This window comes from Oryctolagus cuniculus, chromosome 7 (assembly GCF_964237555.1).
Source record: "Oryctolagus cuniculus chromosome 7, mOryCun1.1, whole genome shotgun sequence".
Taxonomy (NCBI): Eukaryota; Metazoa; Chordata; class Mammalia; order Lagomorpha; family Leporidae; genus Oryctolagus; species Oryctolagus cuniculus.
Window position 1 is genome coordinate 27,319,902 of NC_091438.1, and position 24,520 is coordinate 27,344,421.

Genomic DNA, 24,520 nt, shown 5'->3' on the forward strand with positions numbered 1-24,520 from the left:
GTGGATGGAAAATCTCTGTCTCTCCCTCTGTCACTATTTTTAAAATATTTTAATTTAAAAAATCTACTCAATTTCAGGGATATAAAAAACACATGAGTCTCACCTGGTGGAAAAAGATCCTGGGTTGCCAGAATATTTTAGGGTAGAATGAAGAAGTTTCAAAATGAGATGGGACTTTCTACCCTTGCTTTAATTTTCTTTATTTGAAAAAATTGATTTTATCAAAGGAAGAACAACTCTTTTTGGTTTCTAGAGGAAAGAATCATTTAAAAAGAAGTATGAGAGGTGATAAGATGGAGACCAAGAAAAATCAAGTGTAATATGGAATCAGGAAAAAATTGTGAAAACAATAGAAATGAAGAGAGTCAATGGGAGAAATCACACAACAATGGAAGATTTGATGGAATGACTAAAGATAATTCAGAAGTAGATAAAGGGAAGGCTTAATATGGACTCTGTCCTAGGAGAAATTGCTGAAAGATTTGAAGATGTAATGTAAAGCTCTTACTATCAAAAGAAATTTAAAATAATTTTGATTAAGAAGGGAAAACATACCATAAAATATTTATTTAGTAAAATAATTTTATAATCTACACATAATTGAATAAAAAGTACAACAAATGATTTTCACTTCTTTGCAAAATTGCATATAGTACAACTTGCATGTTGGGTTCAGCATTCTATAGATATGGCTACATACCAAGATGTGAACATATTCTTAAAGAAGTAAAGGCTCACATTGTGTACCACAAATGTTGAATTAAATTCCAGGGAAACATTGCTTTGGTAACATGAACAATCTGATTGTACTACCGTCAATTTATTTTTAAAAAAAGATTAAATAAAATCCCTCAATGGTGACTTTTTGCTTGTTTCTGAGAAAACAATTACCTATATAGTAAAATAAAGTTTTTTAAAAAGGCAAAATATAAAATGGGGATTACTACTTTTATGATATCACTCCCCCTTCTCTTCTTTAGGTAGTATTATTTTCCTTTCCCTTAATTGTAAAGGAAAGTGAACAGAAAAATGACTTCTTATCCCCATCCGTTTGCTTCCAGGATTCTTACTTAAATCAAATGAATACGTCAATTTTGCAGTCTTGACACTATCATTAATACTGTTAGCTTTGTCATTCTCAAGAAGGTTAAAAGCACCTATCTGGGTTCTTTTCAAGATAAGGCAACAAAGTTGGCTTTAAAATAGTTTTCAAGTCTCACTTTCCCTTGGTAGACTGATTCAGAGTTGTATGCATAAAGAATATTTTTTCAAATAACTTGGAAATGGAATCACAAGCAGTTTCTATTTTAAGCAAAATTTGAAGATGATCTACCCTTAGAAATAAAGGCATATTTAAGGTACAAAATTAGTTCCTGTTCTATTGAAATAATTAAAAGGAGGCTCAGTTTATGAAAAAGACCTTAGAGTAATCCAACTCCAACTGATATCTTTATCTTGGATAAGAAAGACAAAATAATATAAAAGCTATAAATGGGAATGAAGTTATTTAAAAAAAGACTTTTTCACTTTATTTTGGAAACAAAAGGGAATGCAGATACAAAATGGGCAGGTTGTTTAGCCCGTATATGAATTTTTCATCATGGAATTAATAGTTCTTCATACTGAAGATTTAAAGAAAACCAATCCTACCTTAAATTTTCTGATTCAATCTTCATTTAGATTATTAGCAGGCTTCAAAACTTGCCTTTTTCCTAACTAAATGAGCTTCTCTGGGAAGCATATGAATAATGCAAAAATGTACTTCAAAGAAAATCTACATGGGGCCAGTGTTGCAGTATAGCAGGTTAAGCTGCCACCTGTGACACTGGCATCCCAAATGGGCACAGGTTCGATTCCCAGCTGCTCCACTTCTGATCTGGCTCCCTGAATGCACCTGGGAAAGCAGAAGATGGCCCAAGTGCTTGGGCCATGTACCCATATGGGAGACCTGGATAAAGCTCCAGGCTCCTAGATTCACCCTGACCCAGCCCTGGCTGTTGCAGTCATTTGGGGAGTCAACCAGCAAACAGAAAGATCTCTCTCTCTCTCTTTCTCTCTCTCTGTATCTCTATAATTCTGCCTTTCTAAGAAATAAATAAATCTTTAAAACTAAAAAAGAAAAAAATCTACACAAATACATAATGGTCAAGATGGGAACTAAGAACATTCATAGAATGAATTTTTAAAAATAAAATTAGAAATGACACTTACTCCCTATAGGAAAAAGATTAAATCAGAGCAAATATTGCCAGTTATCTTTCATCTGCAAAAACACAAATGCACATAGGTAACATAGAAATATTTAAGTTGAACAGAGGCAGTTGCCAACAGAACATATTTCCATCATGACTTATAAGATCTTATGGCCTCTGCGGAGCCCTGATCCCACCAGGCCAAGTACCTGGCAAAGCCCATACAGATGTGTGTGACCTATAAAACATCAAATTCATTTGCTTATCAAGTATACAACACTGCCTAGTCTTGATTGCTCTTGATTACTTGATTTTTCAAATTCAAGTTCACGTTTGAATCAGAAAACAAGTCTCCCTTAAATTAGATCTCATAAATAATGCATGAAATAAATTTCACTTTCTGGCTCCTCTGAACAGTATCATTGTTACTTCAGGAACACAAAGTGTTAGCTGAGTGGCTGCTTTGAAGCCACTGAAATGCACATTCATAAATACATGTCTAAATATTTAAAAATTAAATACATCCAGGCAATTTATGTGCAGAGTCCTTGCTGTAAGAAGTCCTTCAGCAGTGTATTATGAAGTGATTACTTGAGAACTTGATTCTGGATCTTCCTGCTTCCTGTATTTCTTCATAATACTGACTGCACCATTCACCAGGAAAACCACAGCGATGAATGCAAAATAACTGGCATAAATCAGGAACTAAAAGGAAGAAAAGTGGTGATTATCAAATTATCCATTAGAAGATGAGTTGTTTTATTACATATATGTGAACATTCTCTAATTATTTAGAGTTTTGCAATCAAACTTCAAAAGGCATAGCAGGTTTACACTACATGCTAGGTACTAAAGACACAAAGCAGTAGCACAGCACAATGGTGCTGAAACCGACAGCCTGAATGTGAATCCAGACTTCATTCCTTACCAGTTGTGAATCACTGACTATAATACTTAATCTCTGAGCCATGACTTCTTTATTCACAAAATGGAGTTCTTTAAGAAGGAGTATTGGGAGGGATCAAGAATATGCATGAAAATGCTTTTTAGCAATGCTTCTGTTTTACTGTTGCTGTCATTATTGTTATAACTGATTCATGGTCTCCTCGCTCAAGCTGACAGGTAAGCATGACTAACAGACCAAGCTCTGAAGATCAAGTGCTTCTTTTCTTCCCCAGAAGAGGGCAGAAGAAGATCAACCATCTCCCATTACTAAGACATTTTAAAATGTGACTATGTAGTTTATCAATATCTTCATCTGCTTCCTCTTAAAATAACTTACTGAATACATATTACTGGTTTAAAGGTACAATAAGAATGTATCCTTATAGCTGAGCCAGGTTCTTTCACATTTGGAAACCTATCTATAGAAAGCCAGTTAATCATCATGGCAGTAAGGGTTCCTGCAAAGCCCATAAGATCCTTTTATTCCACATCTTTAAATCACTGTTTCTGCAAGAATGTGCTGTCAAATTTGCACTTCAAATGTCAGCAAAGTTTCCCTCAACTGTGATAGTCCAGAACCCTTCTTTACCAAACAGCAGAATAACAAACTCTTAATTTCTCCCCTACTCTCCATCCCAAAGTAGGTTTTAGGTTTAGACAGATGTTTAAATCCTAGCTCTACCTAACATGTCTCAGATTTTTCTTTATGTCTAATGCTGGCAACACTACTACAAATTCCATATTTGGTGCTTGGTAGATAGAAGGCACTTCATGCACATTACATATTATTTCTTTTATCAATCTTTTAAATAAAAACAAAGTTAATTACTGCTAACATGTTGGGGTTTGTATTCTAAGAAAACTAATACTTAAGTATGGAATATTAGGTAGTGTGTATTGGGGGGAATATGGAGAAGGAATGATTTAAGCTGGGCTGGAGGTAAAACTGGCACCTCTTGATGAAGCTGCCCATTTTACCAAAGCACAGAGCAAGCCCAACCCATAAACTCACAACAGATGAAGGCATATATAACTATACTATATATATATATACATATACATATATATGTATATATGTGTATATATATAACTATATTCCTGAGTGAATACAACTGTTCACTCTGTTGTTTGGGCAGGTGTCTTCTCAGTAGGTCATATGTTACGAATCACAATGCTATTTATCCACAGCAAGTCATTACCTTGGTATCTGGGTAAGGGGTATTTTAAATAAAGAAGGGAGGAGACAGAGTTGTGAGATAAAGAAGAGCATCTCTAAAGATTGGGTACAGAATTCCAGGCATAGAATTAAGCATGGAAGGAAAGAATGGATGAGGAAGCAGAAAGGGTTGGCCTAGAACGAATCAGTGTTGTCTTTCAGCTAAAATAGCCCCATTAGGCTGGTTAGTTATACTCAGGAATGCTCTAGGGACTCATCAAAAGAAAGATGATCCCAATATCCTCCTGGCAGAAAAGAACTAAGGATGGAGGAGAGGGGTGACCAAAAAAGGAGGGAACACCTTCACTTTTTACTTTAAATCTGCTTATATTGTTTGAATTTGTTTTTAAAAAGCACGATCCACTTCTACCACCCTGATCATACTATGTTCAGCACTCAGAGATCTCACCTGAGTGGTAATTTCCAAGCCAAGTCCGCTGGCATCTACCACAATTAGAGTGAGCAAAGTCTGTAGTGCCAAGGCAATGAAGGTATTTACACCAAACACTAAAGCATAGCGTTCCATGCTGAGGTTTGCAGCAATTTGAAACCTTAAAAAAAAAAAAAAAACAAGTTAAGCTGAATATATAAGAATTATTTCCTTAGTGGTTACAATTTTTACTTTAAATATGAATAGTCCTTTCTTTCTTCCTTAATTCCCTTCCCAATCATATGAAAAACTTTTTGTTGCTAAATGACGTCTCATGCATATATATGTATGCAGTAGGAACATATAAACAAAGGAATAAATATATTTTGCCTTAATGCTTTTTCAGGAGAAAAACTGATAATGCATACATAATACTATACCTCCCCTTATTTGCCTCTTTTAACTAGAAAACTTAACTTCTTGATTTGTAATGAAAACCAGTTTATCATAAGATTTCCTAATGTTCTTTTGAGACCAAATACATACGTTGCTATTGTGATGAGTAACATGTAGATGATTCTGAAGACAACATAGGATGCATAGCACACCCAAATGTCACCCACAGTGTCCATGATGTATACTGCAGCAGCAATCAGGAGAGAAAAGAGAGATAATGTCATTTCTCCCCAGGTTGACCAGGATATTTTTATATAACCAACAGCAAACACAGCAACAGCACCTACAAAACAAAATAAAAATCTAATTACTTTGCTAAGCAAAAATTGTTTCAATAAATTAAAAATTCAGCTTAGATTATTAAATTTTAAAATTTTTTTTAAAAATCTTGATTTTCATGAGAGGCAGACACAGAGAAATCTTCCACCTATTGGTTCAACTCCCCAAAGCCCCAAACTCAATCTAGGCCTCCCAGGTGGGTGGCAGGGACCCAAGAACTTGAGTTATCATTTGCTGCCTACCAGGGCACACATCAGGAGAGAGTTGTATTGGAAATAGAGGTGATTGGACTCAAATCAAGGCACTGTGATATCGGATGTGGGTGCCCCAAGGAGCAACTCAACTGCTGTGTCAAACACTTGCACCTTAAAATATTTCAACTTAAAAATAGGATAGTTCAAGATTATAGGGGGCCTGAAACCCAGGTAGAGAATTTTGGACTTAACAGAATAAACAGTATGGAGCATAAGAAATTATGAGAGACTGAATTAAGGCAGGAGGCAATGAGATAGAAAACGAGAACAGAGACATAGAGACATTGCTAAGGACAAAACTACTGGGGCTTAAGCAGTGGCAAGAGTCAAAAAGAACTACAGCTTCAGTTTGGTAACAGGGTAGGATGAATCAGCTTTCCATCAAACCAAAGAGGAGTCCAGTACATGGCCAAAGGGCTTCCGTGTCTTCCAGTAAAATAAGCAAAACAGTAATGATAGCTAAAGTATATGGAGTGCTCTGAGTGCCGGGCACAGATCATAAATTTTACAGATACATAAAAGCCTTCCGACAACATGAGGTTACATGAGGTAACTCAACAAACTAGAAAGGGATAAACAGAGTAAATGGCTGAGGACACTGGCACTGGAGATCAGAACAGAAGCTACAGTGAGAGCCATGGCAGGACAAGCATTCAGGAGGTTTCTTCCACTCTGACTGAGTATTGGTTGAAAGGAGTAGTGGAATCTGTAACCAAAGGAGCATATGCTCCAAGGAAAAGTATTGCAAGCAACAGTAGTGGCTATTGGTTTAGGCTCTAAAAGAATGGGTGGAGTGATTCAACCAGTTAGTGTGAAAGTTGAAGATAAAGTTCTTCTTCCAGAATATGGGTGCATCATAGTAGTTCTAAACAGCAAGGACATTTTGTTGTTTAGAGATGGTGACATTCTTGAAAAATATGTATACCAAAATCTCTACTGAAATGGTATCACATGAAGCTGCCCAGTCCACTGAAGTTCTAAAATCTTTCATCATGTAAATAATTTCCATGTATCTTTTTGTAATAAACTAATGCTGTTTAATATGCTATACCCTATTATCTCTAAACTTTAGTTTCACTGTTCTAGTATAAACATTTCCAAATAAAATGAAGTCACTCTGCCTGATGACCTTGGGCAGGTTTTAAACCCTACTTACCAAATTTCCAGTGTGAAAAATGAGGATAATAATTGCAATAATTTCTTGAAGGCTGAATTAATATAAAGTTCTTAAAATGGCACCTAGTATATAACATTCAAAAGATATAAACTATTATAAATTTTATATTATAAAATATAAACTATTATAAATTGCTATTCGAAACTTCACATCAGGTGAAAAAAACAACCAGTAAAATGGACACTGGAAACCTGGATAAGCAAAGAAAATTATTTTGAAAATTATCTTATTCAGTTTTCCCAAAATTTATGAAGAATTCAAGTTTGTCCATCGCAGTTCTCTACCACGAGTACCTCTAGGTTATCCTTCCAAATTATAAAATCAGAGCTCATTATGAGTAAATCCTTCTTTAAGGCTACCTCAAGTTTGGGAAAAGTAAATCTGATTACGACTGGCTTAACTACCAAAGGAATCTCAACACCCACCCCTCCACCACCCTGTACTACTTACCCAGTAAAGTGGAAACAGCCTCCACACCACCATTATAGATAGCAGCATGGCGAGAAGGCATCACTTTCTCCCACAGACCCTGTGTGTAGTTCACGACTTGGAAATAGCCACAAGTGGAAAGGGCCCACCACACAGACCAGCAGAGCAAAGGGCGAGAGGAGTAGCATGTCAAGAAATCATTCCACAGAACCTTCAACACAAGGAGACGGTCTGGCTTGGGTTCCTACACAGCAAAATGAAACAAAGCTTAAACATCATGTACAGAAAAGCAATTGCATAGACTCAATTTTATATTCATGTTTCCTTGTGAAACCAATTGCTTACACATATTTCATCTAAGTAAACATATAAGAATGCAAACGTATTAGCAGTTACCTTTATTTCCTTTGGGAAAAAAATACATTCTCATGCAATTTCTGTTTTAAATGTTCTATCACATAAGCACAATATATGTAATCAGTCCACAAAGCATGCATTATTTACAAAATGAAGAAAGATGGCCAGCGATTGCATGCTTCAGTCGAAGACAGATGACATTCCCTATCTCCCACAGAGTGGCAAACAACATTAACACTAAGGAACAGACTAATAACCCCATCAGATTACCACTGTTCACTGAATCCAGCAGTGGAAATCTCCGATCCTTATAAATGAAAGATCTACTGAATTGTAATTGTTAAGGTAGAAATCTGACAAAGAAATCAGCCAAAATCTTAGCAGTCCTCTGGGTAATGGGGTTACTAATGATTTTAATTTTTCTTCCTTAAATATACTATCTGGCTGGTGCCGCGGCTCAGTAGGCTAATCCTCCGCCTTGTGGCGCCGGCACACCAGGTTCTAGTCCCGGTCGGAGCGCCGGATTCTGTCCCGGTTGCCCCTCTTCCAGGCCAGCTCTCTGCTGTGGCCAGGGAGTGCAGTGGAGGATGGCCCAAGTCCTTGGGCCCTGCACCCCATGGGAGACCAGGATAAGTACCTGGCTCCTGCCATTGGATCAGCGTGGTGCGCCGGCCACAGCACGCCAGCCGCGGCGGCCATTGGAGGGTGAACCAACGGCAAAGGAAGACCTTTCTCTCTGTCTCTCTCTCTCCACTCTGCCTGTCAAAAAAAAAAAAAATATATATATATATATATATATATACTATCTAACACTTAACCTATAGGAAATATTACTAATAAAACAGTAAAGCTACTACATTTATAATTCAGTGAAGCAAAAACACTACTGACCTATGCATCATTCCAAGACTATGCTACAAAATGAAATTGAGTTTTCAGACACCCTGTGAGATATCTCTGTCAATGTATCAAGGATCTATCAGAGGTTGCCGTAATTCCCTAGGCTTGTATAGAACATACAAAATTTAATTTTGTGGTTAACACAGAAAGGCAAAATGAGAGACATAGATTAGTACTAGACAACACTGACTAGAAAAAAAATTACAAAACTACATGTAGGTTATAATTTCATTTATTATACAATGTATATATATGTGAATATGTATTTATGAAAAGAGATGTTTGGAAAGAATTTCATGAAAATACTAATAATGGTGACTTTTATTTCTTTTTATATAGTTTTCTGTAATGCTTAATTTTAAAAACTAAGTATGAATTGTTTTATAGAATCAGGACAGATTTTTTTTTTTTATTTTTTGACAGGCAGAGTGGACAGTGAGAGACAGAGAGAAAGGTCTTCCTTTGCTGTTGGTTCACCCTCCAATGGCTGCTGCAGCTGGCGTACTGCAGTGATCTGAAGCCAAAGCCAGGTGCCCCTCCTGGTCTCCCATGCGGGTGCAGGGCCCAAGGATTTGGGCCACCCTCCACTGCACTTCCGGGCCACAGCAGAGAGCTGGTCTGGAAGAGGGGCAACCAGGACAGAATCCGGTGCCCAGACCGGAACTAGAATCCGGTGTGCCGGCGCCACAGGTGGAGGATTAGCCTATTGAGCCGCGGCGCCGGCCAGGACAGATATTTTCTTTTTAAGATGATAATATTATTATGGGGCTGGCGCTGTGTTGCAGCAGGTTAACGCCCTGGCCTGAAGTGCCGGCATCCCATATGTGCGCCAGTTCAAGACCCGGCTGCTCAACTTCCAATCCAGCTCTCTGCTATGGCCTGGGAAAGCAGTAGAATATGGCCCAAGTCCTTGGGCCCCTGAACCCGCGTGGAAGAACCTCCTGGCTCCTGGCTTTGGATCAGTGCTGCTCCGGCCGTTGTGGCCATCTAGGGAGTGAACCAGCAGATGGAAGACCTCTCTCTCTCTGCCTCTCCTTCTCTCTCTGTGTTAACTTGGACTTTCAAATCAATAAATAAATCTTTTTTTAAAAAAATGATAATATTATGAAGCCAGTGTTGTGACACAGCATTGAGCCATAGCCTGCAATGCTGGCATCCTATATGGGTAGTGGTTTGAGTCCCACCTGCTCCATTTCTGAACCACCTCCCTGTTAATGTCCTGGGAAATCAGCAGAAGATGGTCCAAGTGGTTGGGCCCCTGCTACCACCACGTGGGAGACCTAGATGGAGTTCTCGGCTCCTGGATTTGGTTTGGCCCAGCCCCTGCTGTCACAGTCATTTGGGTGAACCACCAGATATCTGGTGAACCAGAAGATATCTCTCTGTGTTACTGCCTTTCAAGTAAATAAATAAATCTTTAAAAAAATTAAAAGATGATATATTACTTATATACAGTGACTATCAAAATTAAGTGAAAAAGAAAGCTTTCTGATTGTGAAAGGTGTCAGTCCACAAATGTTATACTATGAGAATCATTTCTTAAGTATTAATTATATACCAGGGTTAAAAGAATAGTTTATTCTGCATAATTTGCAATGAATGAAGAACTGAACATATATTAGGTCCAGTTACAAGCCAAGAACACAGTGAGTATGGTTCCATTTGTGAAAGATAGGCACTGGTCAGCGCCACGGCTCATTTGGCTAATCCTCTGCCTGTGGCGCCAGTACCCCTGGTTCTAGTACAGGTTGGGGTGCCGGTTTCTGTCCTGGTTGCTCCTCTTCCAGTCCAGCTCTCTGCTGTGGCCCAGGAAGGCAGTGGAAGTTGGCCCAGGTGCTTGGGTCCTGCACCCGCATGGGAGACCAGCAGGAAGCACCTGGCTCCTGGCTTCCGATCAGTGCAGCACGCCAGCCATAGTGGCCATTTGGGGGATGAACCAACGGAAGGAAGACCTTTCTCTCTGTCTCTCTTTCTCACTGTCTAACTCTGCCTGTCAAAAAAAGAAAGAAAGATAGTCACCGATTCTGGTGGCTCTTCTTGTGAGGTCAGCACCCTTTGCCCCACAGCAATAGGAATAGGCTGTCTCTGAAAAGAACTCAGAAATACTCTAAGGTAACTTGTGGACTGAGCTATCACTTTGACTACTCCTAATTCTATTTCCCTTTCTATAAAATCAAGATAAAACCATGCACCTACTCTTCAGTAATTACCACAATTATGATTTATGGTTTAGCTATAGGTTTTGTCAACTGAACTGGTTATATGTCCTTTAGTATCCATATTCTGACTTTCCTTCAAACTTGCCAAAGAAAAACAGTAGTATTTCAGGGCCAGTCAGCACAGCTGCCAAGCACTGCCATCTGCTATGGTATCAGCAGCAGAGTCTGGGCTATCACTTTTTTCCACCTCCATCTATCACTTGAATTCTAATTTTGACCATACCGTGGCCAACATGATAGTTCTGACAATGTTGTCACTCTAGTGAAAGCCTTTATGGTGCCAAGTATAGAGCGAAGGGGACCTTTATTTGCTTTGAAATTATGTTTAGGAGTATATTTCTGCAATTCCACTTAAGTCACTGATTTCTGATCTCAATCCTCATCTCTAAAATGAAAGAGCTACTAAATCTAATACCTTTTACGACGTTCTGATTGTTCTGATTTGGAGTTAGAATCATTTCTATCTCTATAATTTTATAATCCTTCAACATATAAAATACCAACATTTTGCATTTCTAATATACAACAAATTTCAAATTGATCTAGGACAGAGTTTTTTAAACTGTAGGTCACAACTCATGAGTGGGTAATTAAATTCATTAGTAGATAGTGATGAGAATTATAAAAAGTGAATAGATTGGAATGTATCAGAATAATGTACTGTGTTATAAAACCTCAGTTCTGTATATACATAAAATATGCACATGCATGTGAATTTACTGGTTGCTATGCAAAATGTGTCTTACCATGTTTCTTATTCATATTCAAAAAACTTCAAAACTGGTTTATAAAAATCTTTAGAAGTATATCCAATGTTAATATTTAAAATATATATTTAGATACACATCAATTTTAGCCAAAGCCATTGTAACACATTTGAAACATATTTAAAAACAAAAAGTAAGGGGTCGATCCTTTTTTTCCCTTCCACATAAGATATATCCCATGATTACACTTTCTTCCCCTCCCACTATCAGCACTTTGTGGAATCTCCAATGTCACCTAAACAACCTTGAAGGAATCAGTATTCCATTGCTATCTAATGCCTGGTCTTCTTGACTAAAGCAGGACACAGATGTCCTGGTAATCAAAGTGAGTTTCATAATGACTGTTACCCCCACTCGAAAGGGTGACCCAGGCTTTTGGGGACAATAACCTAAATTTCAACTAGTTATCATAATCAGAAGCAAAGAATGGTGTTAGGCAAAACAGAATAATTTTCAATGAAGATATAAGATGCCACATTGAAACTACTAGTTTAACTCCAGATAGTGAGCCACTCTATTCATACTGGTGCATTATTCTCATTCAGCCTACAAAACTAATAGAGCCCAGTTTTATGTCTGACAGAGCCTCTTGCAAATCTGGAATGTTAATAGGCTTATTTCCAACATGTCCCAGGAAAACTAAGACTAATTCAGTATAATTAGAATGAAACTTGCCCCTAAAAGCTTATAACCTGACAGAAAGAAAAAACAATGTAATATAGAAAAAGAAATGTGGGGAGGCAATTTATCTTTCTGGTTAGATGCAGAATGGATGGATTAATTATGTTACTATCATATCTCTCTCCTCAAAGAGATGGCTTTATAGTCAAAACTTTTTCTTAAATTTTTTTTTTTAAATTTATTTGACAGGTAGAGTTATAGACAGTGAGAGAGACAGAGAGAAAGGTCTTCCTTCTGTTGGTTCACTCCCCAAATGGCCGCCACAGCTGGCGCTGTGCCCATCCGAAGCCAGGAGCCAGGTGCTTCTTCCTGGTCTCCCATGCGGGTGCAGGGACCCAAGTACCTGGGCCATCCTCCACTGCCTTCCCGGGCCACAGCAGAGAGCTGGACTGGAAAAGGAGCAACCGGGACTAGAACCCAGCACCCATATGGGATGCCTGCGCCACAGGCGGAGGATTAACCAAGTGAGCCATGGCACTGGCCCCATTTAGTCAAAACTTTTAATACTTCTTTCTCGTCATCTTAAATTTTTCTCTTGGGAGTCTCTTCCTCTGTATTATTCATTACTACCTCATTTTGGCAAAGTATCATTTGAAAAGTAAATCACAGACATCACTTCTAGCACAGAAGAGGAAAATAACTTCCTATCCTTCAATACTTTGGGCCTCAATTCAGATAGAAGTAGATTTTAAACATTTATTGGAATAATTTCATCTCCTATTTAGCAAAAATTTTCCACGTGCTTTCTTTATGTAACAAGCACTTAGGAATAGGAAGACGAAGATGACACAACCCTGCAATCCAAAGCATCTCTGACATGAACGATACAATGCTGTCCCAGTCTGACTCCGGAGGTCATGCATTCCAAGGGAACATATATTTGTCTTCCTTAATATAAACCAACTATATCTTGAACTAATGAATGGATGACTCATTGACTCAACTCAGAATAAGACCTGAATTCAAATGAATACAAAATCTAGCAAGAGATTTCCTGTCAGTTTTTTCACCATTGGTCTAGCCCCTCAAATAACAACAACATTTAAGGTTGAGCTTACCGGTTCTTCTGTGGGAGCCTCCTCCATATTTAGAGGGATTTTTGACTCAATGTCCTCCCACCCAGGAAGGTGGTTAGAAGCTGCGGTGTCAATAACAATGCCACCATTCTGTACCTTGATGCCATTCACTCCCTGACAGGAGGAAGGAACATGAAAAAAAAGGCTCTTCTGTGGCATAGGAAGAAACCAGGCCATGGCAAATGCCACAGAAACACAGGTGAGAGAGATGACATTCAGGCTGAACAGGGACCAGTCTGCCACAGAGACAAGGATCTGCCCAAGGACAGAGCCCACTGTGAAGCCCACCAAGGTGGCACTTCGACAGTAACTTGTGACTTTCTGGTACATGCCGAGGTCTACCACACTGTAGATATAAGAGTAATAGGCAATTTCAGTGGCTGTGGCAATGCCATAAAAGAATTCCAGGAACTGAATAGCCAGCAGTCCCTGGGCATAGAGCAGCATGAACCACGTAACAATAAGGCTGAGTCCCTGCAGCAGCACAACAGGTTTATAACGGAGGTAGTCTGTGGCAAGGAAGACAGGAAACAGCAGCACCAGATAAGAGTAAGTCCATACTGGATAAATTTCATTGAAGACCTGGTAGAAAGAAAATAAATATTCATTAGTGATTAAAGCAGCTGTACTATTTATCATGAATTCATTCTTATAAAACAATGTATCAGTACCTCAAACAACTCATCCTATCAGCCAAAGAAACTTTGACAACAACAGTTCGTATAATTGGCATATCCTCCCCCATCCCCAATCCATCATAGTTTTCCTATTAAAATTCCTTCTTATTCATCAAAGCCTAGTTCTAAGAATTTCTTATCAGAAAGACTTTGCTGAAGCTGATAGTATTTGTATCACAACTTTCAAAGTTCTCAATACTGCTTTGCATGGGATGGTTTCCCCAATTAACTCATAACACTGGTCCTTAACTATGACTGCATCTCTCCTGATAAGTTTAAAAAAAAATCTCTTGTCATGGATATTTTGTAAAAACCCCATAGCAGATTTTAATATGAGCCAAGATTCCGAACCATTGCCACATAGAGATTCTACAAGGGTGGACCCAACATTCATCTGTATGATCTAACAGCCACTATACTATTTTTAAAAACAGCAGGATCAATAAGTGTTTCAGCAATTGAATCACTGTCATTCTTGCTTCTAGACACAGGATAGGTAGAGTTGATCCTACTGTTTGATTAGGTTTCTCTGTAGATTTCACTTCTTTTGGAGTAAAGAAATAAACAGGACAACTCTGTCTTGAAGACAGAATAACTATCTTTGGATGGTAGGATATTGACAATTTTTAGGTACTTATTTTTGCTTATTTGTAAGTTTTTGCTATTCTCTTTTTTAAGAATTTTAAATTGACAGATAATAATTATACATATTTATGGAGTACATGTGATATTCTGACACACATATACATTGTGTAATGATCAACTCAAGTTATCTGGGTTATTCATCATCTCAAATATTTATCATTTCTTTGCGATGAGAACATTCAGAACACTCTCAGCTATCGTGGTTTATATGATACCATATTAACTATAATCATCTTTCCATGTAATATAATAAAAAAGAATAGAATAAAAAGAACTGCTAATTTTAACACATACTTTAAAGTTGGGTTACAGTAGAAATAACCTTAAAATGAAGTCACAAAGACCCCAGCTGGAATTTCAGTTCCATCGCATGCTGTGTGATTATAGATGCTTCTCAGTTTACCATGGGGTTATGTCTGATAAACCCAGTGCAAGTTAAAAATATTGCTAAGCTGAAAATACTTAATACACCTAATCTACTGAACACCATGGCTTAGCAACACTTACACTGTGGAGTATCAGTTGTTTATCCTAACCATCATGGAGCTCACAGGGACCTGTGGTTTGTTGTCCCTGCTCAGTATCATGAGAGTTCTGTACTGCCTTTTGTTAGCTTGGGAAAAGGCTGAAATTCAAAGTATGGTTTCTACTGAGTGCACACCACATCCATACCACTGCAAAGTTGAAAAATCTTAAGTTGGGTACCATTGGAATAGCTAAGATCCTTAGTTCCCCTTAACCTTAGGACTGCTTGTTATGAGATTAAATCAGAAAATACACGTAAATTACTCTATTTTATCTGTAAATCTGAAGACTAACTGAAAGTGAAATACAGGTCACCTGGTGCAATATGAATTAATGAAATTAATTATCCCTGTTCTTCCATTAACAAACACTGGAGGGAAACTCTTCATTTTATATCTAATCAAATGTCTGCCAAGGTCCTGAGGGTTTAAGTAAGTCAGTTTTTATAATAATCATTTCAAAGTCCAGATCAGTGGCCTTAATTTTTAAGTGCCTTTTGGAAGGTATTCTTGGCAAGAAGCTGATGACTTTATGATGAAGCAATCTGATGCTAGACTTTGGCATTCTGAGACCAAGGGTAATCTCTGTTTTCCCAAGTATAAAAATAAGCCATTTTTCTGAGGTTTCAGAGGATAAGGTAAACGAATAGTGTAGAATCTGTTGCCAGTATGATCACCATTTTCTTTTTCCTTTTCTTTCTTTCTTTTTTCTTTTCTTTTTTTTTTTTTTTTTTTTGGACAGGCAGAGTTAGACAGTGAGAGAGAGACAGAGAGAAAGGTCTTCCTTTGCCGTTGGTTCACCCCCGAAATGGCTGCTACGGCCGGCGCGCAGCGCTGATCAGAAGCCAGGAGCCAGGTGCTTCCTCCTAGTCTCCCATGCGGGTGCAGGGCCCAAGCACTTGGGCCATCCTCCACTGCCTTCTCGGGCCACAGCAGAGAGTTAGACTGGAAGAGGAGCAACCAGGACAGAATCCGGCGCCCCAACCTGGACTAGAACCTGGGGTACCGGTGCTGCAGGCGGAGGATTAGCCTAGTGAGCCAGGCTAACCCCAGACTTGATTTCTGAGTATTCCACTTAAAATTTTAAAATTCACCTTCATGAATATGGGTCAAAGTTTTGTTTGTAAATCAGTTAGCAACCTCCACTCAAGGAATTTTGGCTGCATCTGTATACATGAGTGGAAGTATAATCAAAGACTGTACAAGTGATTTTTATAATCGCAAGCATGGACATTGTAGCAAATAAGGAACAAAAGTGTCCCTAGCTGGTGTGACTACATCTTAAGATGCCTATCAGTAGAAAAGCAAAACAGTCAAGGGTAACCTTGTGAAGACTGAAGGTATCTTCACAAACTTTCTGTAAGCTGTGTCCTGAAGAACAACTTCTCATTCGTTTTTTGCTTATACTCTTACAGACAGAAGAGTGTTTTAAAACATTTATGAAAAAGTGAAATTAAAAGATAAATTTGCCTTGGTCCAAAAAAATTTTTGAAACTCATGCATACTTTTTCCATAATATGCATTTTCTATGAACTTTCTGAAGATTTTTTTTTTTTTGACAAGTAGAGTTAGACAGTGAGAGAGAGAGAGAGAGAGAGAGAAAGGTCTTCCTTCCGTTGGTTCACCCCCCCAAACGGCGCTGCGCCGATCCAAAGCCAGGAGCCAGGTGCTTCCTCCTGGTCTCCCATGCGGGTGCAGGGACCCAAGCACTTGGGCCATCCTCCACTACACTCCCGGGCCTCAGCAGAGAGCTGGACTGGAAGAGGAGCAACCAGGACTAGAACCCGGCACCCATATGGGATGCCTGCACTGCAGGTGGAGGATTAACCAAGTGAGCCATGGCACTGGCCCCCTGAAGATCCTTTATATGCATAGCTTTGAAAATTTCTTGCACCAACATAAATTCACCTTTTGATCATATTTACCATGAACTTTTTGGAAGTACGTTTGTACTGTTGTGCTTTAGTTTTCCAAAGTGTGAAACCGCCTCCTGTGTTCGACTCAGCATGTTTCTTCACCTTTACCTTTTCCCCAGTATATTTTTCCTCAACACAGCAACACAAAGCTACAAGCCATCAATCCTTTCCTTTAATAATGTTCTCTACTGCCCACTTCAATATCCCATCTTCTTTTGTTTTGGGGCTTTGGTTGGCCTCTTCAATCCAAAAATATGGTCTGTGCTTAAGAGATATTTAAAATTTTCAATAATAGTTGTTCCACATGAGTGGCTGCCAAGTTCTCACTGTTAAGTCCTATCCTTTTAATTGCCAATTTAAAGATCCATGCTCATGAACCTAATTCTAATACAAAACCACAATTTAGATAATGAAAAAGAGGGAAAGTATCATTACCAACCTTGCGGTGTCAACTAAAAACAAAAATAGGGGCCAGCATTGTGGCATAGCAGGTTAAGCCATTGCCTGTGACACTGGAATCCCACATGAGTGCCACTTCAAGTCCCAGCTGCTCCACTTCGAATCCAGTTCTCTGCTAAATCATCTCAGGAAGCAGCAGATGGCCCAAGCACTTGAGTCCCTGACAACTACATAGGAGACCCAGAAGAAGTTCCTGACTCCTGGCTCTGGCCTGGCCCAGCTCTTGCCATTTGGTGAGTGAACCAGTGGATGATCTTTCTGGAACTCTGCTTTCAAATAAATAAATAAATCTTAAAAAAAATAAAATAAAGGCAAGTGGGAGTAGGGGAGATGGGTTCCCTTAAACTTACATTAAATAAGAAACCTGGCATTTTCTCTGATGAGACTTCAATCCAAGGTGAATGTTGCTCTCACGCTATTGTCAACACTTACGGTAAATTTTTACTGATGTGTTTACATAGTAGAGAATACACTTAACCTAAACTTCCTCCATTTAATCAAAACAACAGCCTTCCAAGGCAAATGCTTTTGTCATTATTTCACAATCAAGGAAGCCTGGTCTTAGGGAAAAATTAAGTAAATTGCCCAAAGTTATCAAAGCTAAGATTAGCTGAGGGAGCATCCAAACTCAGATATTCTGAATGTACCAAACTAAAATGTCTGATTCTTCCATCAGGAAACTGTTACTGATCATGTGGTATGTACCAAAGTTGTTTCTAATACAGTAACGTTTTCAATCTGACAGGTGCTGCCATAGCACATTAGACCATGCAGCCTCCAGAGCTTAGCTACTGGGTCTCTTTCAATGCCCCAAAGGGGAAGTCATTACATCAGAAAATGCTGCTTTATATAGATGTTTGAATCTTGAAGGAAAGCTTCCCACAGGCAAAAATGTATGAATTACAGACCCTTATTAATTATCGATATCCTAACTTGTCACCTCAGGTAAAATCTGTCATGTGAGCAAAGGGAATTGATTGTATTCTAATCAAAGAGTCTTTCACAATTCTTTGGAACACAGTTTGTTTATGCTTTCTCTTGAGATACAGAAAGTCAAGGAAAAACAGATGTTCAGTTTTAAGTTCTAATTCGAATTTAGACTTTGAGAACGGGGTTTCAGCTAGACAGCTTGTTTTTCTTCCTGTGTGGAGATGACAATAAAAGAAAAAAAGGAAGTTTTGAAATTCGTGGGAATATACTTGCATGTATTATTTATAATGGAAATAGGAAATACGGTTACTTATTTTCTTGAGATTTATTTTGAGAGGCAGAGTTATGGGGTGGAAAGAGGGAGGAGAGAGAGAGAAAGAGAGAGAGAGAGAGAGAGAGAGAGAGAGAGAGAAATCCTCCACCCTGATTCACTCCCCCAAATGACTGCAACAGCCAGGGCTAGGCAAAGCCAGAGTCAGGAGCTGAGAGCCTGGAATTCCATCCAGATCTCAAATGTGCCTGGCAGGGACCTCCATTAGCAGGGAGCTGGACTGGAAGTTGAGTAGCCAGGATACGAACTGGTATTCATCTGGGATGCTGGCATTGCAGGCAGCAGCTTAACCTGCTGTGTGACCACAATGATTCCATGGGGTTGCTTGTTTAGGAGGGACCATGAAAAATGAGAAAGTTAGAAGCTAACAGATGTAGATGATGATTATTTCAAGCAGGGATCATATTTTTGAGAACAGGCCAATGAATGAGAGTTTGTGAATGCGCTTGATTTATAAGATTCATATGGATGGAGCTTCGGTATGTGGAAGGTGGCAAGGGGACACAGGATGTAGTGGGAGAAAAGGTTGTCAAGGAAGTAAGAATCAAACTCTGAGGCTCTAAATATCAGGCAGAATAGGTACAATTTTTTTAATAAATTTTTTTTGACAGGCAGAGTGGACAGAGAGAGACAGAGAGAAAGGTCTTCCTTTTCTGTTGGTTCACCCCCCAATGGCTGCTGTGGCCGGCGTGCTGCAGCTGGCGCACCGCGCTGATCCGAAGCCAAGAGCCAGGTGCTTCTCCTAGTCTCCCATGCAGGTGCAGGGCTCAAGCACTTGCGCCATCCTCCACTGCACTCCCGGGACACAGCAGAGAGCTGGACTGGAAGAAGAGCAACTGGGACAGGATCTGGCACCCCGACCGGGACTAGAACCCGGGGCACCGGCGCCACAGGCGGAGGATTAACCTATTGAGCCATGGCACCAGCCCAATTTTTTTAATAAATTAAAGTTGTCAAATGTTGAACCATATGCCGCAAAGATGAAAGGATGAATATGATTTTTAGATAAAGAGCTTTACTTTATTTAAAGTTTGGCCTTCAACCATAAGAGTAAATTAACCTGCTTAAAACCTATAAAGAGGGGCCAGCATCCTGGTGTAGTGGGTTAATGGCATCCCATATGGGTGCCAGTTCGAGTCCCAGTTACTCCACTTCCAGTCAAGCTCCTTGCCAATACCCTAGGAAAGCAGCAGAGGATGGCCCAAATGCTTGAGCCCCTGTACTCACATGGGAGTCCTGGAAGAAACTCCTGGCTCCTGGCTTCAGCCTGGGTCAGCCACCGTCACTATGGTCATTTGGGGAGTGAACCAGCAGATGGTAGATCTCTCTCTACCCTTCTCTAACTCTGCCTCTCAAAATAAATAAAAATTTTAAAAAGCTTTAAAGAAAAAAATTTTTAAAGCTTATAAAAATGGTATATGTTTTTAAGTCAACACTTTTCCTAAAATCAAGAAAGAAAACCCTTTCAAAGTGGAAAAATAGAGGAAATTCTTCTGTCCCTTCTTTTGTCTTCGGACTTATTAAACAATAACTCTATTTAAGATGATACAACCTGGTCTCCTGCATTCTACTGGAGGAAATCCAAACTTCAATACAAATGTCACTGAACGTGACTTGGCATTCACTTTGCCTAAATATCATGTAATTTTTTTTATTGTTTAACTGTCCATTGCTAAAAATGAATGCTCAGTCAAGAAGAAGAACAAGTTGTTCTATTATTTGTTATCAGTTTTTCAAAGAATTTAAGGCTCTCCATAGAGTGAGCAGAGCAATACTGAATTGGGCATGACTCTGAGGGCTTTGGAGACAAATAACACTCCTTTCCCAGACCACTGGATTTCTCTTCATATTCCACCCTTCTCATCGGATTCACAGTAACAGAAGTATGCTTAATTTTTGTTACACAATCAGCAAATATTTACTGGGCCTGGCACCTGTGCCCCCTGAATATAATTCCACTCCAGAAAGCTTTCTGATGAGGCAGCGCACTTGATCACAACAGCAATCCCACAGCAACCCTCTAGCAGGACACAGGATAAAACAGATCAGCTTTCAAATATCAACATCACTGGGAGCACGGTTCTCCACCACGTGCTTCTCAGTCCAGCAAGGTGCACAAACTGTGCAGATCATGTGACAGGGCAGAGAGAAACTTGGTCAGCTGCTCATGTGCAGTACCGTCTCTCCCCAATATACCCCAGTTATTGTTGGGTTTCCATAATCACACTTTCTCAAAATACTGCAGTGATCTTGTTCTCATAAAATCACTGTATTCACAAGACTTGGCCCCTCCTACTTCATTAACCAGTCTTAAAATCCAAACAGTAGTGAATAACTGCTACAGTCCCTGTACTGTAAAACTGAAAACCAGATGATCTGAAATTGAGTAAAGGTCAGTGAGACCGGACGGAGTGAGACAATGTCAGACACTCGGATGAACCCAGGATTCATCACTGTCTCTCAGTTCCCTCTTGAGTGGCCTTGAAAATGAAGGGCCGACTGGATGATGAGTAATTACATCCTGCCAATATGCAAATGACTGTGGTGGTGCCACCCCTTGCTCCGACCTGTTATGCAGGGTCACCAAGCTGCTCCTCCAAAGAGGTGACTGACTACTAACCACAGCGGGAAGAGTAAGGTTTAAATGGGAGGAGTTATTTTATAGCAACTGGTACAGGAAGGCAGGGGAGGAGGAAAAGACCAGACAGGAAAAAAGGAACGGCTAACAAGTGCCCACAAGGCCCCTCACAGGGAAAAGAACACCAGATCTCAGCTTTCAGCCTTTGTAGTGTTCAAGGCAGAGAGTATTGAGCCTGCTTTAAGAAAGAAATTTAATTTCTTTCTTTCTTTCTTTTTTTTTTTTTTTTTTTTTGACAGTACTTTGGCTTACATTTCTGTTCCAGTTTCTATACTATCTTTCTTCTGCAGAAAGCACAGGTTGGGCTTGACCATGCATTTTAAGAATTAAGCACATTTTTTTTTGGACAGTTAGACAGTGAGAGAGAGACACACAGAGATAAAGGTCTTCCTTCCCTTGGTTCATCCCCCAAATGGTCGCTACGGCCGGAGCTATGCCGATCCGAAGCTAGGAGCCAGGTGCTTCTTCCTGGTCTCCCACGCGGGTGCAAGCGCCGGCCAGAATTGAGCACACTTCTAAAGCACACGATGCCCTCACTCATAAGTTCTTGTATAGGGAAAAATCAGACAACAGGAAGTTCTTCATCATGGACTAGGTGCACTTTACTACTGTAACCATCGGAGCAGGTAGAGCCCTCAAGGAGCTCTCCTGTGGTTGAGGGGCGACACTAACACCGGGGGAGCAGCCATTCACATTCAAGAAAAACAAAAAGTAAGTGCCAATCCCAGGAGGTGGGAGGCAGGCTATGCTTGGACACAATGTCAACGAATTAAAAAATCAAGGCAAATCAAGATGACGGCTCCGCGTGCTGCACTGCCCTTTATCCGAGCCCAGCCATCCTGAGGAAGGCAGACGAAGCAGGGGACGGGAAGGAAGGGGGTGCAGCAGGTAGAGCGAGCCTTTCAGAAAAGCGGCGGCCCCGACTTTAAGTGAACGAAGACTTCCTAAATCCCTGCCACGGGCCAAAGTAGAGCTCGCCCCTTTCACTTCAGGAAACCGGTGCCGCCTTCCCGCCGCTGGACCAGGCACATCACCGCAAGCAAAGCGGCCGAAGCGAGCGCACGTGTCCCGGGCGGAAAACGCGTCCTCTAAACCCAGAGGGCGACAGGAAACTATACAGCAGCGCGGCGCGGAGTCCAGCGAGATCCCCGCGCGGGCTCCCGCGCTTTCCTGGCCTCTCTCGGTATTAACTGTTCCTCCCCCCACCCGGCACACCCCCACACACTTTCTCCCGCACACGCCGCGCCTGTCCCCCCGGCCCGCGAGTACCTCACGCTCCGTCAGGTTCTTGTCCGGCCCCAGCAGGTAGGGCGTCAGGAAGGGCTCGGACGGCCTGAGGCTGGCGAAGAAGCCGTAGGCGCAGAGCAGGGCGGTGGGCAGGAACCAGCACTCGCGAGGCACGCGAGCGGTGCGCAGGAGCACGGCGGCCGCCGCCGCCGCCGCCCGCCGGGACACCGGGCCGGGCACATCCATCCGGGGCGCGAGGGGCGGGAGCCCGGCCCCGTCCTGCCGCTCCTCCGCCGAGCGAGGCTCGGGGGCTTGCTGCAGCTCGGGCACCTCCTCTCGGCAAGGCCGGGTGGCTCCGGGCTTGCGGCCGCCACAGCCTCCTCCAGACGCTGCACCCCAGTGCCTTTCCCCCGCCTCTGGCGCCTTGCGAGCCGCCGCGGGACAGGGCGCCCGGTGCCAGTCACGCCCTAAGGCCCACCCTCCGCCACCGCCTCCAGACTGCGAGCCAATCACAGCGGCAGTCAGGAGAGTGGCTTCTCTCCTATTGGTCGGTGACTCACACGACCGGTGGTACAGACGGCCGGCCAGACCGCCCTCAGGCCTGGAGGACTTGAAGGACTCGGGTCGGAACGCCGAGCCGTGTGGTGGCCCCGCGCGCGAGGCATGCAGCGCGCGGTGTTGGTTCCCTTACCGCGGTCGGCTCGGCCAGCTTCCGTGCTGCCGCTGTGCCGTGAGAGGTCCCTCAGGGGCCTAATCGCCAGGACCAGCGCTTCCGCAGCCACACTCCTTCCTAAGCCCCGTCCTCCGAGTCCTCTCAGACTCGATGACCCAGGCTCCACCAAGATTTAACCTTGGGGCGGGGGGACGCCCGACTGTTCCTCCAGCAGCTTTCAGACTTCAGATCGCTGTCTGCCATAAAAAGACGCTGGATCTAAGCGCTCGGGCGTTTACTGACTGGAAGAAAGTCCGGAACGCGGTGTGAGAACAGTGAACGAGCCGGTCACTCACCAGAGGGACCTCGATGGGCCCCGTCTGAAGGGATTTAGCTTTCCTTCCTCACTTTTTGCAAATAGGCTTTGAAGAGAATTGTTAAAAGACTTCATGTACCGCATAGCCTATGGTTAAAACAAAGTGGAAAAGCCTGAGTCATTAAAGTAATCAGGGACCAGGTCTTGGCAGGGTTTTCAAGGGCGAAGCATGACGAGAATCCTCAGTGCTTGCTTTTATATTCTTCAGTATGCCTCTGTCTGCCTGACTCATAACCTGACAATATCCTAATCCTTCCACTGAGGGCGACGCTGCACCACTTGGAGCAAATTTTCCTGTGCACTCTCATTAAGCATTTTTGAATTGTTTTTTTTTTTTATGCACGTTATCCTTAAGCTCAATTGTGTGTGTGTGTGACAGCAAATGACACTTTGTGCAGGCATCAGCCATGAAAGAGTGTTCCAGGTGGAACAAGATAGTAGTAAATGGAAAGATTTGTTTCTAAGTGCAAGAGAAGATGGGCTGCATCAAAATTTGTGAGTTGATTCATTTACGAAGAAATACAGTAAGTGGTATTTTATATCTCTCACTGAGTCTCAAAGTGTGGTCTACGAAGCTCTGGGTGTCCTTGGGACCATGTCATAGCCCCTCCGAGGGCAAAACTATTTTCATAACCAGACTTTATTTTCTTTTCTACTCCAGAGGCTAAATAACATGTAATGACATTGTCACTCTAGGTTAAAACAATGTGTGCTTGTATGTATATTCCATTACTGGTTGGAAAATAAAAGTTGGAGTTTATTTCACTAATAAAACTGAAGATTTATATCTAGAAACAATCCAAACAGTTGCCTGAGCTGGCTGTTCT

General features: G+C 41.1%; 1 protein-coding gene and 1 pseudogene across 2 annotated transcripts; one reads left to right on the forward strand and one right to left on the reverse strand.

Moving 5' to 3' along the window:
* Nucleotides 1-552: 552 nt before the first annotated feature.
* Nucleotides 553-23,104, reverse strand: SLC19A2 (solute carrier family 19 member 2). 2 transcript variants are annotated; one of them, XM_017345695.3, is made up of 6 exons: nucleotides 22,708-23,104; nucleotides 13,301-13,900; nucleotides 7,340-7,562; nucleotides 5,270-5,363; nucleotides 4,763-4,904; nucleotides 553-2,897 (listed from the first exon to the last, which is right to left on the reverse strand). In XM_017345695.3, exons 1-6 carry the CDS (start codon nucleotides 22,909-22,911, stop codon nucleotides 2,769-2,771), a joined length of 1,392 nt encoding a protein of 463 aa, XP_017201184.1. In that variant the 5' UTR covers nucleotides 22,912-23,104; the 3' UTR covers nucleotides 553-2,768. The 2 variants fall into 2 exon arrangements, with proteins under 2 accessions (XP_017201184.1, XP_002715319.1); XM_002715273.5 differs by having other exon boundaries at nucleotides 5,270-5,462; nucleotides 22,708-23,103.
* LOC138850283 (10 kDa heat shock protein, mitochondrial pseudogene) lies at nucleotides 6,229-6,652 on the forward strand (annotated as a pseudogene).
* Nucleotides 23,105-24,520: the final 1,416 nt, after the last annotated feature.

Bases quoted from the DNA above. Each gene is read 5' to 3' on its own strand.
- SLC19A2 (XM_002715273.5), bottom strand. From the start codon at position 22,911: ATGGATGTGCCCGGCCCGGTGTCCCGGCGGGCGGCGGCGGCGGCGGCC. The intron at 13,901-22,707 runs GTACTCGCGGGC...TCTTTCTACCAG, and splicing joins AGAACCTGACGGAGCGTGAG to GTCTTCAATGAAATTTATCC. The intron at 4,905-5,269 runs GTATGTATTTGG...TTTTTTTTTAAG, and splicing joins TTACTCATCACAATAGCAAC to GTTTCAAATTGCTGCAAACC.